This window comes from Macrobrachium nipponense, chromosome 46, assembly GCF_015104395.2.
Source record: "Macrobrachium nipponense isolate FS-2020 chromosome 46, ASM1510439v2, whole genome shotgun sequence".
In the NCBI taxonomy this organism is placed as follows: Eukaryota; Metazoa; Arthropoda; class Malacostraca; order Decapoda; family Palaemonidae; genus Macrobrachium; species Macrobrachium nipponense.
In genome coordinates this window covers 45,576,585-45,592,188 of record NC_061106.1, presented here as the reverse complement: position 1 = coordinate 45,592,188, position 15,604 = coordinate 45,576,585, and the positions used below count along the sequence as shown (strand labels likewise).

At 39.3% G+C, this 15,604-nt stretch overlaps 1 protein-coding gene across 1 annotated transcript in view; it reads right to left on the bottom strand.

The window, feature by feature from the left end:
- Positions 1–28: 28 nt before the first annotated feature.
- The window catches only part of LOC135215005 (mediator of RNA polymerase II transcription subunit 27-like), a 28,814-nt gene continuing 13,238 nt past the window's right edge, over positions 29–15,604 (bottom strand). The window contains exons 2-8 of the mRNA XM_064249540.1: positions 11,876–12,020; positions 10,911–11,029; positions 3,115–3,208; positions 1,750–1,857; positions 1,259–1,378; positions 740–913; positions 29–631 (exon numbers count right to left, since the gene is read on the bottom strand). Of these exons, the coding sequence (XP_064105610.1) occupies positions 779–913; positions 1,259–1,378; positions 1,750–1,857; positions 3,115–3,208; positions 10,911–11,029; positions 11,876–12,020 (721 nt within the window). The 3' untranslated portion in view covers positions 29–631; positions 740–778. The remainder of the gene's footprint in view (positions 632–739; positions 914–1,258; positions 1,379–1,749; positions 1,858–3,114; positions 3,209–10,910; positions 11,030–11,875; positions 12,021–15,604) is intronic.

Genomic DNA, 15,604 nt, shown 5'->3' with positions numbered 1-15,604 from the left:
ATTTTTACACCAGGGCTGAAAATAATCAGAATTTGATTGCATTTATTTGAAGCACATAATTATCATTTACGAAATACACTCTGATCCTATTCCACTTTTAATTGACTGTGTAAATAAAGACGATACATTGTTCCTTATCAACCTTCCCAGTCTCCCACCTAGATTGGAAACTATGATTGATGGGGTTGTGATGAAACAAACCAAGTTTCTAAAACATCAAACAAACTACAATAACCAATTATCCATAGAGTTCCTTTCCTCAGGCCCTTATACTAATGAGGGATTCATAATCCCCTCAAGTACTTTGCTCATATCAATAGCATTTCCAGGCTCCCTTTTTGCTTGCTGCAGAGGGTTGCAGGATGAGTATTTATTTCTGTTACTCAAATCGAAGGAAATCCTTGAAGAAATTTTCCTTGACCATCATCGATTACCTGACCAACAGCATTAACTACATACTTTTCTTTAGGAAAATTATGTCACACCTCACCCATCTTCCAAAGACTAAGGAAAAATAAAAATAAATAACAATGTTAACAACCTTCACCTGTGACTTTTTCTTCTAAAAGGCTGGATAATAAGTAACTTTCAATTCCTGCTCACTTGCCTCAGGTGTATCCTTAATCTAATCCTGTAATTGCAAATATATTTTGTTAGCCATAAAACTAGGAAGTAGTGGTAATGCATATTCACAAAAAATATAATTGCAAAGGAAGCATATGCTAAAAAGAATACGTACTGTATAAATTTATTAGGAACTGACTAGTATACAAAGCTTTCAAGGTTTGCACTCTTCATGAAAGGGATCTAAAGTACGAAATTCACGCCAAGTGGGTGGCATGTGGTTGTGCAAGTGCATGTCACATCGTTTACATACACCTGTGAAGAGGGACTGGTAACTGTGTAGCCATGTCTGTAAGGAAACAAAAAATAAATATGCCTTTTATGTAAATACTATATAAACAAAACCTACAGTTTTAAATAGTTACTGTTCTGACAAAAAGTCAATTATTGTAGTTGCTAAATGCAATGTTCAAGCCCAGAAAGAGGCTTACAACATAATCAAAGAGGAAGAACTTTCAGCACTAACCCCCCCTATAGAAGGTATCAACGCTAATATTAACTAATCTAACATCACTTCAGATTTTAGTTTAGATTTCGAAACCACTACTATTTTGTATTTCAATATGAACAAAATGCAATTCTTAAACAATTCTTTCTTGAAGTTATAAGCAGCACATTGTAACACAGTACTTACAAAAAATGAACGAACAGATAAATCTGTAAAACCTGGAGAACAGAAGTTTAACATTGCTGCATTGGCATTATCAGTCACTTTCTGGAAAACTTTGTACTGGGAAGGTGTGTATAAATCAACCTGTAAGAATAACAGATACTTTATTAATACTGCCTGATAACCCACAGAATATAACTTTATTATTACGCAAATTTTCTGTTTAACACCAATTAAGTACTACATGGCACTCTTACATATTTTCTACAATGCTACATAGCAATACGTTGATAAAATCATATAAATGAGTGGAGTCAGCAGGTAACGTGAGGACTTTATCCCCTGCTAACCTCTTATTAAGTTGCAAAGTACATAGTACTCAGCAGTTACTTTGTCCACTCTCACCATGTTTAAACTGAAGTAGAATGTTTGTGAACACTATAAACAAAGGTCAGTTTTTATTTTATGTAATTTTTTCTTTAAGCTTCCATGTTGGAACACACTTTTACACTTACCTTGCCTTCTTCATCAAGCAGCGGTTCATTGTAAGCTCTTACAACAACCCATTCTATCAGAAGACCTTTAAGAGTCACCACAGCCCTGAGAACACGCCCTAGTGTCACCTAGAAAAAGCACAGTCACAGATAAAGTTTAACCGGGCACAACTGCTAGTAGCATTGCCTGCTCACTCTACTAATCAAAGGAGAACAAAAATTATTTACAGTAACATCTTAACTTTGAGGGTCTAGCTTTCTAACAAGTAACAAAGTCTATTATGTAATAAAGCTCCTACATTTTAGCCTCCCCTTGAATATTTCCTAGACATTTTATAGCTAACAGCCTTTCAAAATAGTTCCTAACCTAAGATAACCCACACTTTACTCTTAAAATTCAAATCAAAACATTTACGTACCTCAAAATGTATCTCGTCTAAAACAGCAACACAGCAAAGAATAATCATATTAATGTAGCCAAGAAGTACAGAGGTCCACTACATTGAGGTGCTACTTGCATCAAAACCACTTTCACGTACCCTAACATAAAACAATGGTTTATGTTCGGAAAGAAACTTTCTTTACTATAACAAATATTTTACACAGCGTTCACCAGTTCAAATCCAAACACTGCCTTCACCTGTACAGAAATGTTTAGCTGCTTGTTTCTTAAACTGCAACTTCTTAACACACTCTCCTCCATCAATGTGGAAAAGGAATGCATTTTTGTTATACTTTACTAAAACTAAGTTGTAGTCCAGTATCAAATCTAATGAGTTTAAAACTGTTGTGCAGCTAATATGTCAGTTACAGCTAATATATATCAATTACAAAAACATAAATTTCCTATTAGATCTTACTAACTAATATATATCAGTTACAAAAACATAAGTTTCCTATTACATCTCACTAATAATTCTTAGCATATCTCACTTCCTTAAGGTACTCTGTAAAATTCTCATTAATTATCTGCAATAAACGTTAAAAATTGCCGAAACATTATTTCAAGTAGAAAATTAATAATCAACAAGCACTGGAATACAATACCACACAAAAAACCAGGAGAATTATAGCACAGCTGTTGGCAACACTGCAAGGCCACAAAAAGTGAGGTTGGTTATTAATACTGTATACGTATACTTTACAGTTCAAAGGGGCTACCTAGTTCTGAAAAAGGACCAGTGATGAAGAGAAAGTAGACCATATAAGGCACATATACAATAATAGGGTTGTGATAAAACAGAAGGAAAACCCTGTTTAGCATACATAATTTTATTTCTTCCACAGTTGGATTTCTTAAGAAAACTTCTCTTTAAATCAACGCACGATACCATGTATTTGCTTTCTGCAAAGACTAAATTAGATAAAAAAACTCACAGTCGGTACCTGAACAACAGCATTATTTCCAAACGGTCTAGACACGTTAAGTGTCATCACTTGGAACATCTGATTAATGGCCTGAATTGTCATATCCACCTGCCTGAAACAGAAAACTTTTGGATGACAATATCAATATCAAGTAACAGTATGTACAAGTGTCTTCAAACTAGATCATTTAAAAACTTCAGACCATACCAACAATGTACAATGTGTACTTAAATACATTACTGGTGATGAAACAGTACAGAACTCTGAACTTCCACAGATTCCAATAAATATTATGTTGGTAGAAACCCAGATAACAAGACAGTTAATGTCTTAATCATAGCTAAATTATCATTCTGAACTCCATACAAATATGACCTAAAGTTAAAAATGATATTGTTATGATACAATAAAGTTTGTTCATACTTATCTGGCAGATATATATATATAGCTGTATTTTCTGAAGTCCGACAGAATTTCAAAAACTTCCAGCACACGCAGTGGTCGGCCAGGTGGTTAGTACCCATTCCCGCCGCTGGGAGGCGGGTATCAGGAACCATTCCCATTTTCTATTCATAATTTTTATTTCCACTGTCCCCTGAGGGGAGGTGGGTGGGTACTTGATTATATATCTGCCAAGGTAAGTATGAACAAACTTTATTGTATCATAACAATATCATTTTGTTCATGAAACTTACCTGTCAGATATATATATAGCTGAATCCCACCGTTGGAGGTGGGAAGGGACAGAATAGAAGGATTTTGGGAAACAAATGCATACAGATGATTTACATCTTGGTTCCACCTTTTAGCATAGCTGACTTCGTGATTACTGTCACCCAAGTCTGCTTCTGCTTTACTAGAGTTGCCAGCGAGGTAGAGACCTATAAAGCTGGTGCACTCCAGATGATCTGTCAACGGGGGCGTGACCACAATGTGACTAGACCATATTGACCATACCATGAGGGCTAAGAAGTAAAATAAATATATATATACTATATATATATATAATATATAATATCTATATATATATATATATATATATATATATATATTATATATATATTATATATATATATATATATATATATATATATATATATATATATATATATATATATATTATATATATTACCACCTGACCAACCTAGCCAAAGTTAAGGTGTTTTAACTAAGGCTTAAGAGTTAAGAAGTCGCCATTGGCGGCGACTCAATAACTAAATTAAGAGCTCTTCCTAACCATTTTCTACAGGATAGGATGAGTGGTACTTCTTGCCCCCAAGATTGTGTCTGCAGACACGTATGGCCCTTGCGAGCAGCAGATCTCATATGCCGTCTTCACATCCCGCAGGAAGAGTGAAGCGAACACAGAGTTGCTTCGCTAAAACGTGGTACTCAGTATGTTACTGAGTGCCATGCTCTGTTGAAATGCTTCCGAGGCCGCGCCCTCACCTCGTGAGCATTCAGATCAAAAGATTTCAAATCTTTGTGCAAACACAATGAAGGAGCCTTTTTGAAAGAACTCCTTAACACTAAAGCCAGGGTGTTCTTTGATATGGGCAAGTCTGGTCTTTTTCGGAACACTGCAGATTGTCCAAAGGACTTCGACTTTCTTTAGTTTTATGTAGATAAAACTTGAGAGACCCGACAGGGCACAGGACTCTCTCTGGCTCTTGCCCAATAACTTTTGCCATCCCTTGATTCCAAGCTCCTTGCCCACGGACTAGACGGGTTTCCATTCTTAGGCCACAACTGAAGGTTTAGCGAACACACCGCATTGTGTTCCCTAAAGCCAAAACTTCTGACGATGGCTTAAAACCCCACTAACCCTCTTTGTCGTATCTAGAGTGGTTAGAAAATAGGCCTTTCTGGTCACGTGCAATAAGTTAACCAAAAGGAGAGGTTCGAAATGCTTTGACATCAAGAACTTCAGACTACGTCTAAGTTCCATATAGAAAGCTTCGATCTGGACATGCACAGTCAGTCCGTGTGTACTAAAGTCAGGTGACCGACCAGTTGACCAGTCAGACGAATCAAGGACAGCAAGGCTGTACCCTGAAGACCATAAGGCACTATTCTTCGCTGAAGGATGAGTGTCTGGACTGCCTGGGCGATTCAAGCTAAGCAAACCTTGGGGGTGTATCAACGCAACCCAACGTCGTTAGCGAATCAACTCCTGAGCAACTCCTGACTCGAGCTTCTGGTGCCAGGAGAAAGGAGCGAGGAGCAAAAAGGCGATTCAGTCCCGAAGGACGAATGCCTGACAGTCCAACCTGGTCTCATGTTAAACGATCATCGGGGGTGTATAAACGCAACCGACTTCGTCAACAAGAAACTCAGGGCTACTATATGTCGCCTGATCTCGCACGAGTGTCTGACTCAGAGAAAACAGGTGAGACAAAAAGTAGATGGTGAGGGAGTTTCGAGATTCCACAGAACTCAAAGATCGTGAAGGGCTTTGTTGTTTGACAGAAGCAAATCTCTGAGCCCAAAGGCCGTCAACAACATTTTTGCGTATTCTTTAATAGTTGTGACTGCCAGCTTATCCCATTCTTCAAACGGAAAGGGAAGACAGTAATCTTATGCTGTCAACATCTCGGTAGTCTGAACGTGGTCAGACTCAGAGCGGAGAGGTTATAGGTACCTTTCGTGTTAGAGTAGACCGACTCTTTCGGAAAAGGTCCTTGGAAAGTGAACTAGGAAGAACGTGACCTCTGTGAATCTAGGATCTTGAAGGCCAACATGGGGCGATCAGCGTCATTGTCGCTCCCTGTGACGTCATAAATCATCTTATTACATTTCCTAAGCGTTTGAAAAAGGGGAAAAGAGACTAAACATCCATCCCCGTTCAATATCATAGAATGGCGTTTAATGGTACCGCTCCCGGATCGAGAATAAGGGAGCAGAGAAGAAGAAGCCTCTTCGTCCTCAACATAGCGAAGAGATGAATGAAAGGACGTCCCTAGTCTCCACAACTCTCAACATACTTCTAAAGAAAGATTCCACTCAGAAGTCAGTAGTTGCTGCCGTCAATCGAGACGATTCGTACGGACTTTTGCAATCCTGTAACGAACCTCTAGAGGATCGTTACATTCTACGCCTGTTGTTATAATAGGCTCTTTCTCGTAAACCCGAATAGGGACCGAGAGAAGATACTTCCTAAGATATGAGAGAGCTGTGGAAGATCAGAGTTGATATGGACCACTGGTTCCAAAAACTCGTTTCGAGGAATGGAGGGACGACCGAATTGCTTCCACTTCTTTCAGATTATGATCCAGGACATCTGAAACCCTCTCCAGATGTCTGGCACCTTCTTTCTATCACCTCAGGTGATACTTGACGCACTGAGAGATGTTCAGAATCATTCCTAGATCTCGAATAAAATTTCAGTTTCCCGGTAGGAAAAACATGTAGAGGTCTGAATTGCAGTCTATTCAGGGAAACAAACTTCTTTAGGATGGAAATGGTCCCCAGCAAGCTCATCCATTCCCTCACACAGTATGTTTACTTCCCTAATAAGGCTGCGCTTTGCCTAAGCAGGAGAGCATATAATAGTGCAATGTTGCGGTAGACTCGTAGTCCTATACCGTGCGGTAACGAGCACCGAAAGGAGTAAGAGATATCTCTGTTGAACATAGTAAGGCAATACAAATGCAATGTTTATTCATTCATGTAAGAAATCCCCTCAATCTTAGGCTAAAGTCCGTGATTATAGGGCAGAGATACAGTTAGTCAGTCAATCCCACAGGAGAGACGTAACTGCCAGCACAGAGATACGGTTAGTCAGTCAATCCCGCAGGAGAGAGAGACGTAACCTACCGAGCATGACAGCACACGAGCTGGTACTGGCTCGGTTTTGGACTGGAGGACAGTCACAGCAGCAGCTTACGATCGTCGTCTCTTAACTTTATGCCTGGGTTGCCAGCTACCCTATTCTACGAAGAAATAGGTCCGTTATTTTTGAGCAGAAAGAGACTCTCAAGCTGGTATATTTAAGCGAAACAGAAAATGCTAAATATATAGATGCGTTTGTGTCGTCATAACACTACCATACAACGGTAAAAGATAAATCGGAAACTCCTGGAAGGCTGCAGGGAGTAACGATTAAATGTCCTTAAAATAATAGACAATAGACCTCTCGGTTGCCATCCGAAGAGGTAACTACAGCAAGCGTATATGACTTGAACCAACCAGTAGTAAAATAACGCAAGGCAAAATATGATATTATATTACAATAAAGTTTGTTCATACTTACCTGGCAGACATATATATAGCTGAATTCGGAAATACAGCTACATACATATCTGACAGGCAAGTTTCCTGAACAAAACTTAGAGAATCGAAGCAGACAGCTCAAGCTTCTTATGTTATTGGACATAAGCGTTCATTGACGTAGTCTACAAGTCTATTTCTTGTACAAGTCTGCGAATGATGAATGAGAGCTCTTCCGAATCTTGTCAATAAGAGCTTATCCGCTTACGCAATATAAAGTTAATGAGATGTTTGTCAATGAGAACTAACCCATTTACGGGACAAAGAGATATTTTGTCAATGAGGGGATACCCACTTACTTGACAAAATGATAGTATATTGTCAATGGGGGAAAGTCACTGAATTGACAAAACGTAATCCAGGAAGTCGAGCATTTTATTTTTCCGATTCTCGTCTCAAACGAGGAAGGGGCAAGAATCCTGTTAAGAGACTGGGGCTTACGGCAGATAGAACAACGATGTTCAATTCGGCAGCGTAGTCCTGACTAGGAACTAACAAAATCTATTATCTGAAAAGCCCTTTCAGATGGGCTAAAAAGCTTGCAAAATTATCCTAGGAAGAGGAAGAAACTCTCCAACCAGCTTCCTCTCCCGTATCACAACTAATGCCTGCTAAAGCTTAAAATTTATTGGCAGTATGGCAAAGGAAGTCCTGTCTTGCGCTTTCCTGAAGAGCGTCCTTTTGATGAGTGCCTTTGCAAGAATCCTACTGAACGTTGCCGAGAGTCCTGACGTGCAGGACGTCGAGCTTTTACATAACCCGTAACTGCCTTATCGTAAAGTATTGACTGCGGTAGAGCAAACGAGATCTTCCCTTGAGCTTTCCTTAACTCCATCCACCTTTGCGAAAAGCAATATAATATTGACAGAGACCTCTTGAATTCACAAAACCCGAGGTCTTGCTGGGTTTCGAAGACGAAGTTGTCTGTTCACTTTAAGCTTCCTCCGAAGCACTGCTTACTTCACATTCTTTGCATGTGAGGTATAAGGTATCACCGAAGGTAGAGGTAAAAATTCTTGAGGCCCAAATCGTAAACAAGAGCTTGAAGAGTTCAACAGAAACGTTCAGCCAGGCGACACACCTGGCGTGCACCGGCGCGCGCTCGGCGTCCACTGGCGTGCGCTCGGCGTCCACTGGTGCGCGCTTGGCTTGCACCCGTGCACGCCTGGCGTCCATCCGAGCGTCCCATCCAAGCCGAGCGTCAAAAGAAGCGTGCAGAAAAGCGTCACGCTCCTGACAGGTGTCAAAACAAGCGAGAGAAACTGCCTTCAGGGAAGAGCGAGATACATCTCGGAGAGAAATCCGACTGCACGAAGCAGTCTCAGAAGGGTTGATCGTGTGAGAATACGAGGGGCGAGGGAACGCCTTCTTATTCTCACAGTAACAAAGCTCGGACGTCCGCTCTCAAAAGCGTCCTGCTACTAAGACTTCTTTTTCATATTTCTCGGTGGAAAGACGTACAAGTGATCAGGCGACATTCGCCTTCTTACTACTCACTGAAACGCATAACGAGAGAGAGAGGACGTGAAGCGTCCTCTTCTATAAAGCTTCTATTTAGAGGGCGCGAGTCCTTCCGAAAGCTCCAACCCCTGCGCGGGGAGGACGCTTCGGAGGACGAGAAGCAATCCTTCAGGATTCGTGCACGTGCACGCACTTTGGCAGCCTGGGAGTATCTTCAGGTCTGCCGAAGGCATGTCAGATCGGTGGGGGTTCCTCATAACCCTCCTTCAGCTTTCGACATGCTCTCTCCCTGTTCCTGGGAGTCAAGCAGAGGTCCCGGCCTAGAGGCGAAATAAGGCCGATCTGACGCACCCTCCACTACACAAGGGGCACTGTCACTGCACTTAGCCACTTCACTATTGCTCTCTAAAGCAAGCACTTTCGATTCTAAGTTACGAATCGAAAGAGTATTAGAGAAAGGGCAATAACCTCTACAGACACTGTTTTAGGGCCCAAAGGCAACATTACAGGGTTAGGAGTAACAATAACAGAAGTAGCACTCTTCACAACAATGAAGGAGAGCGATCACCTCTCGCAGACGTATTCATAACCCGTAGGCCATACTACAGGGTTAGGCAAAATAAAGTCTACAGGAAGGTTAGCAGGTTCACTACCCTGACTTTTGTTTACTGATTAATTGCGTACATACGAATCATACGTCTTCCTTACGGAATTAGGCAAAGTCTCACACTCCTTACATGACAAATCTCAACAAAGAAGCAAGACCCATACCCCTCATGCATACCAAGTGCGGATCTACCGAAGCTTTCGGTAGCCACACCCTATCTTTGCAGACAACACCCTCTGAAACTAGCCTAACTAGATTCAGATATCTTATGCAAAAATGAATCAAATTCAAATCAATTTAAGATAGCGTATGCCTAGCCACAAATCCAAGTAAATAAATTAAAAGACAATTAGGATACTTAGGGGCAATGAAGTTTCCAAAATCCTAAGACGGAGGTACTGAAAACAGGTGTTTCCAGCACCGGCGACAGAAAAATTATGAATAGAAAATGGGAATGGTTCCTGATACCCGCCTCCCAGCGGCGGGAATGGGTACTAACCACCTGGCCGACCACTGCGTGTGCCGGAAGTTTTTGAAATTCTGTCGGACTTCAGAAAATACAGCTATACATATATATATCTGACAGGCAAGTTTCATGAACAAAACATGATTATAACATTTTAAAAAGCTGTGATTTTACCAAAAGGAAAAAAAATGTCATTAATAAAGATGAATCTGGCTACAACATCATTCTGAACTCCATAAAAATGAAGATTTATTAGTTAAAAAACAGATTTTGATGTAGGTAAAACCTTTTTGGTAGCCACTGTGAGTACTCATAGGAATTACATTTTCATGGTCCCCCAGGACTCCATAAGACAGACCTGCACTAATGACGTCTTTTAAAAACTTAAAAAAAAAACTCTCTTCCCTGTAGCCTTAGCCACTGCCAAACGAGTAAGCTACAAGCCATAGACAACTGAACTGGTTTTGCACAAGGAGATACAGATGTACCGCTAAGCTAGGATTCCTGGGCAAAAACGAGATGCCACCCAACCCTTGTCAGCACTCGTTTACCATTAAAAACCTCATGGACATCCTCGGTCCAAGAGGAGGAAAGGGTCCAGTGTCCTGTTAGGGTCCTTAGGCATTACATAAGTAGACTTCCTGGAAGCGTAATCCCATTTTTGAGACCCACTACTTGAAAAAAATAGTTTTTGAGAAGAGAATTGCAGTAGTACCTTGGGTCTGATATCGGTAGCTAGCATGATACTGGGGGGAAGAAGCATAGGAAACATTCCTTCCTTGCCCTCTTCGCCTTGACATTAGGGTGTTGAGTTTTTTGGGGAGCCTGGAGGTTACTTGATACCCGAGCACCCATCAGTCATTACTGATAGGGTAATGGTTTTTAATTAACTTGCAGTGTTAGGTGACACTGTTGTCTGGTCTGTTTGGTTTTTAATACTGCATCCAATACGGAGGGACCACCGTAGTTAGTGATAAAGAGAATACAAGCAATAATTCAAATAGTACTTACTGCTGTGGTACATTATGGTTGTACTGAGTTGGTCTACGTCTTTTTGAGATAGATACCGATGACCTCTTGAGGCTGTTACCATGAAGAAGCTGATTCATTGTCGTTGAATAACAATGTACCTTTGTAATAAAAAGTTGCCTTAAAACCAAGAAAACATGATATTTTTATAATAAAATTAAGTTTCACATATACTTACCAAACAATTACATAGCCGCAAGCTTTCTTACCCGATAGTCGAAAATTCAAATTATTTTGTGGTGGTGGTGCAGCCATCTTTAGTGCAAGTGACAATGAGACCCACTCACTTTCAGGAACACCCAGTACTGCTGAGCTAACTTTCGTCAATTCGTTGAGCCCCAAAGTCCATCTGTGGGGAGGAGGGAGGGCGCTGATTATGTAATTGTTTGGTAAGTACATATATGTGAAACTTTATTTTATCATAAAAATATAATTTTCACATAAGTTACTTACCATACAATCACAAAGCTAAATCCACATTCCAAGGAAGGTGGGTAAATGGACAGACATTATTTCTAACTTAAAATAAGTTATTGGTTTAGAGCAACTGCAGGTGAATACTGCCTTTGGTCGGCAATGAAAAAACAACTGCGAGATGAGAACCACCAATGTTACTCTGTGGCCGGCAGAAAATGAATTGACGGCAGTTAGCTCAGCAGTACCAGGTGTTTCCAAACGTGGGCGGGTCTCTTTGTCACCTGCACTAACGACGGCAGCGTCGCCAACTCCAAAAAAATTTTATTTTCAACTGCCAGGTAAGAAAGCTTACAGCTATGTAATTGTTTGGCAAGTCACTTGTGTGAAAATTACTATTATCATATAATGTCCTAAATCTTGGAAAGCTTTAGTTAATAGGATAGCTACCAATTACTGAAACTGAAAATATCTATCTAAGCTATCAGTGGAATATGGATACAGTTCATAATAAAGATTCAAATCCTACTCACTTTTTCCGTCCATGTATAACAGTCGAGAAGTTGATGGTACAATCTCAATTTATCCGGAGAAGGATCTAGAGAAATAACTCCTGTATTTCCCAAATTTGTAGTTGTAGTTGGTGGGGTCAGACCTCCTACTTGTGTTTCTAAATCCCTGCAATTACAAAAATAAAACATCAATGCATTATTACAGTAAAAAAAAAAATTAAAGTCACTAATTACATATTTTAAATTCAAGCTTTCAAAGAATATGGTGTTCATTTGGAAGAAATAACAGAAGGTAATAAGAAATACAGAGAAGAGATCACGAAAATAACAAATACACAAATAGATAAGGGTAAGGAAAACACAAGAAGAATTGTTTTAGGGTAATATAGTAATGCACTGAATTTCAAGACTGTAGTTGTAATCAGCATAATAAAACAACATTTTGTAGCCTATCATAGTGAAAGTTTGAGATGTCAATCTTCTGTATGTAAAGTATTATAAGTAAAAACTTTGAAAGCATCATGGAGGTAAGTTAGCACTGAGCAAGGCTAGACTTTCATTAACCTTTGTTGAATAGGAAATTATGGCATTAATTTGTGACTTGGGAGAAAACACTTACTTCAAGAGGAAAGCAGAGGTCTCGAGGCATTGCTTCCACGGGCACTGGCTCGTGACTGATGTCTATCCTGGGTTACAGGACATGTTAAAGTACTTTTTCTGGAAGGTGGGTCGACAAACAGGTGAGATGACCACAGGAAGTCCATGCAATCGTTTACCCTAATCAGAAATATGGCATTAATTTGTGACTTGGGAGAAAACACTAACTTCGAGAGGAAAGTAGAGGTCTCGAGGCGTTGTTTCGACGGATGCTGGCTTGTGACTAATGTTTATCCTGGGTTACAGGAAGTGTTAAAGTACTTTTTTCTGAAAGGTGGTCAAAGAACGGGTGAGGTGGCTGCCAGAAGTCCACTTGATCATTTACCCTAAAAGTTTAAGGTAAAACTATAGTTTTTTTTAGGTATAATAGTTGAAAGTAAAACAATAACTTTTTTTAGGTACAGTGGAACCTCGACATATGAAAATTCCTACTTACTAAAAATCCAAGTTACGAAAGCAAAGATAAAGATTTTTTTGCCTCCGCATACGAAAATAATTCAGGTTGCGAAAGGGTAAAGTCCGAGATTTGCCCGGACCACCAAGAACAATTTTAAAACTCACTGAGGAGACTCGCCACCATCCTCTCGCTCTCCCATTGGTTCCTGATGCTAGTCACTGCCATAAGATCCTGCCTCTATTTAAAGGCGTTCCTAGACCATTTTTTGCGGCAGCGTTATCATAAACACTGGAACGCGTTCGTTCACATATATTTCGTTTGTTAACATAAATTAGTGTTAGTGATTTCGTTTTTGTTGTACTGTACGTTACTTTATCGTGTTGTGTATGAATTTAATTACTTACGTTATCAGCTATGGGTCCCAAGAATGTTGCTGAAGTTCACAGAAAGAAGAGGATGCTTTCTATAGAGAACGAAGATAGAGATAATCAAAAAGGGTTAATGTTTTCTGCCATTTGTTAATGCGTTTCATAAAGTTTATTGTTAATGTTTTCTGCCATTTTTTAATGTGTTTCGTAAAGTCAAGTGTTCATGTTTTCTGCCATTTGTCCTCCTCCTCTGTCGCCACTTTTGGAGATCGCCTCACTCGAAAGGTAAGGGTTCCACATTTTACTACATACGTACATGTAAGTAAAGTATTTCTTGTACCATGTACTATACACTGATACACTTTATTTACAGGTACGTACTACAATAAAGGTTATGTTAGGTATCGAATGGTCCAAATTAGGCAATTTACATGTAAAACGTAGTTCAAGATACGAAAAAATCAGGTTACGAAGGCCGTTTTGGAACGGATTAATTTTGTATCCTGAGGCACTACTGTATAATAGTTTAAAGTAAAACTAGTTTTTTTAGGTATAATAGTTTAAAGTAAAACAATAGTTTTTTTAAGGTATAATAGTTTAAAGTAGTACAATAGTTATTTTAGGTATAAAAGGGGAAAAAACCGACTGGACAAGCAGATCCAGTTTCCACAGTGTGTGAAGCCACCCTCCGAAAAAGTACTGTAACACGTCCTGACACTGGAGATGGGCATCAGTCACGAGTTGTTAGTGGTGAGAGCAGGAGCTCAAGATCTCTACTCTCCTTTAGAAGTAAGTGTTTTCGCCAAAGTTAGAAATTGAAGTCATATTTTAAGATTACACAGAGGTTAATGAAAGTCTGGCTCTACGCAGTGCACACATACCTCCATGATGCTTTCTAAATTTTTACTTACAACTCCGAATATTTAGAAGACCGATGCCATCTCGATGTTTACGGAATCACTTGTATCAATAGACTTCCCATTCCATGTGCTAAATCCGCACACCACTTGTACCCTTCACAAAAGTCGTAAACAATGACTTCCACCCACGACTTATTCAAGGAAACTACGATTTTTTGTTAGAAGAAGAAAAAACGTGCACTAGATAGTTATTTAAATACATAGTTAAACAGCAGTATAAGGTCATGAATTGTATAAATATTTTACATATTCAAGATTATTCATTTTAAAATATTCCTTGTTGAAAAGTAACTAGATTCCTGATTCAAATATCAACAGTTTTCCTGTGAACACCTACAGTGTTCTTTGCGCTCTTCTATTGTTTATCAGTGTTGCCAATTGGGATGTGTTTACCCTCCAAACTGGGTATAAGACTTACACAAAACTGGGGAAATAAGTGAAATTTGTGTATCTATTTGTAATATATATACATAATAGAGCAATTTTATCATTATTACTACAACAACTAGAATTCATGGGAACAGTTTGTAAATGCATTGGCATATGTGTGGAGCTCCACTAGATTGGCAACGATGAGTCATTTAGCCATCTGCTCGTACCTACTTTAGAAATATTTGTAATTTTTTGGGGCTAATTTGGTTGCAAAAAAGGGATAATAGACATGAATTAAATAAAAATTTTGAAGTAACAAAGTAAAGTTACACTAAATAATGAGTAAACAATTAAGGGAATAAGGCTTTGCACCTCACAAACCGTGTACTCGTGTGCTGCCCGCAACTGTTTGTGGAGTGAGCACTTAGGAACCAGGAACTGCAACATATTCAAGTGCAATTTGGAGTGAATTAAGACCAAAAATGTATAATTACAGTCTAATAAGCACTGTGGAGTTTCAATTGTGATGGCAGTAAGGATAAAACCACCGATTACAAGGTAAAAATAAATTTCAGTTCAAACCATGACCCCGGGAATATTAAGTTTCATACTTTCACTAATATAGGCAACAAATGTTGTTTTATTGTGCTGATTACAACTGCAATCTTGAGTAAGATCAATTAAACGTTACATATATACGCTAACAATGTTCAAATGAGTGCTGGGTAGGCTGGGAAAGATGGTGGCTCCGCTGCAGTTATGAACGGCACCGCAGGCAGTTGCCGCCATATTGGATTTCAAAACTGCCTTGAAAACATATTTTATGAAGATCTCACATGCCATGCTTATTTTAGTTCGTATGGGGCTTTCATATATCACATTATGTTGACGAAACTTCAATCCTTTGAATGGTTTGCTTAAAGATGTAATTGTGTTCTTGTTTCACCAATTGAATATAGAGTGAATAAGGCTGATCCACGGGATGACGATGGATCCACTGCGGTGTTTCCACCCTAATTGTTTAAGTAAAACAATA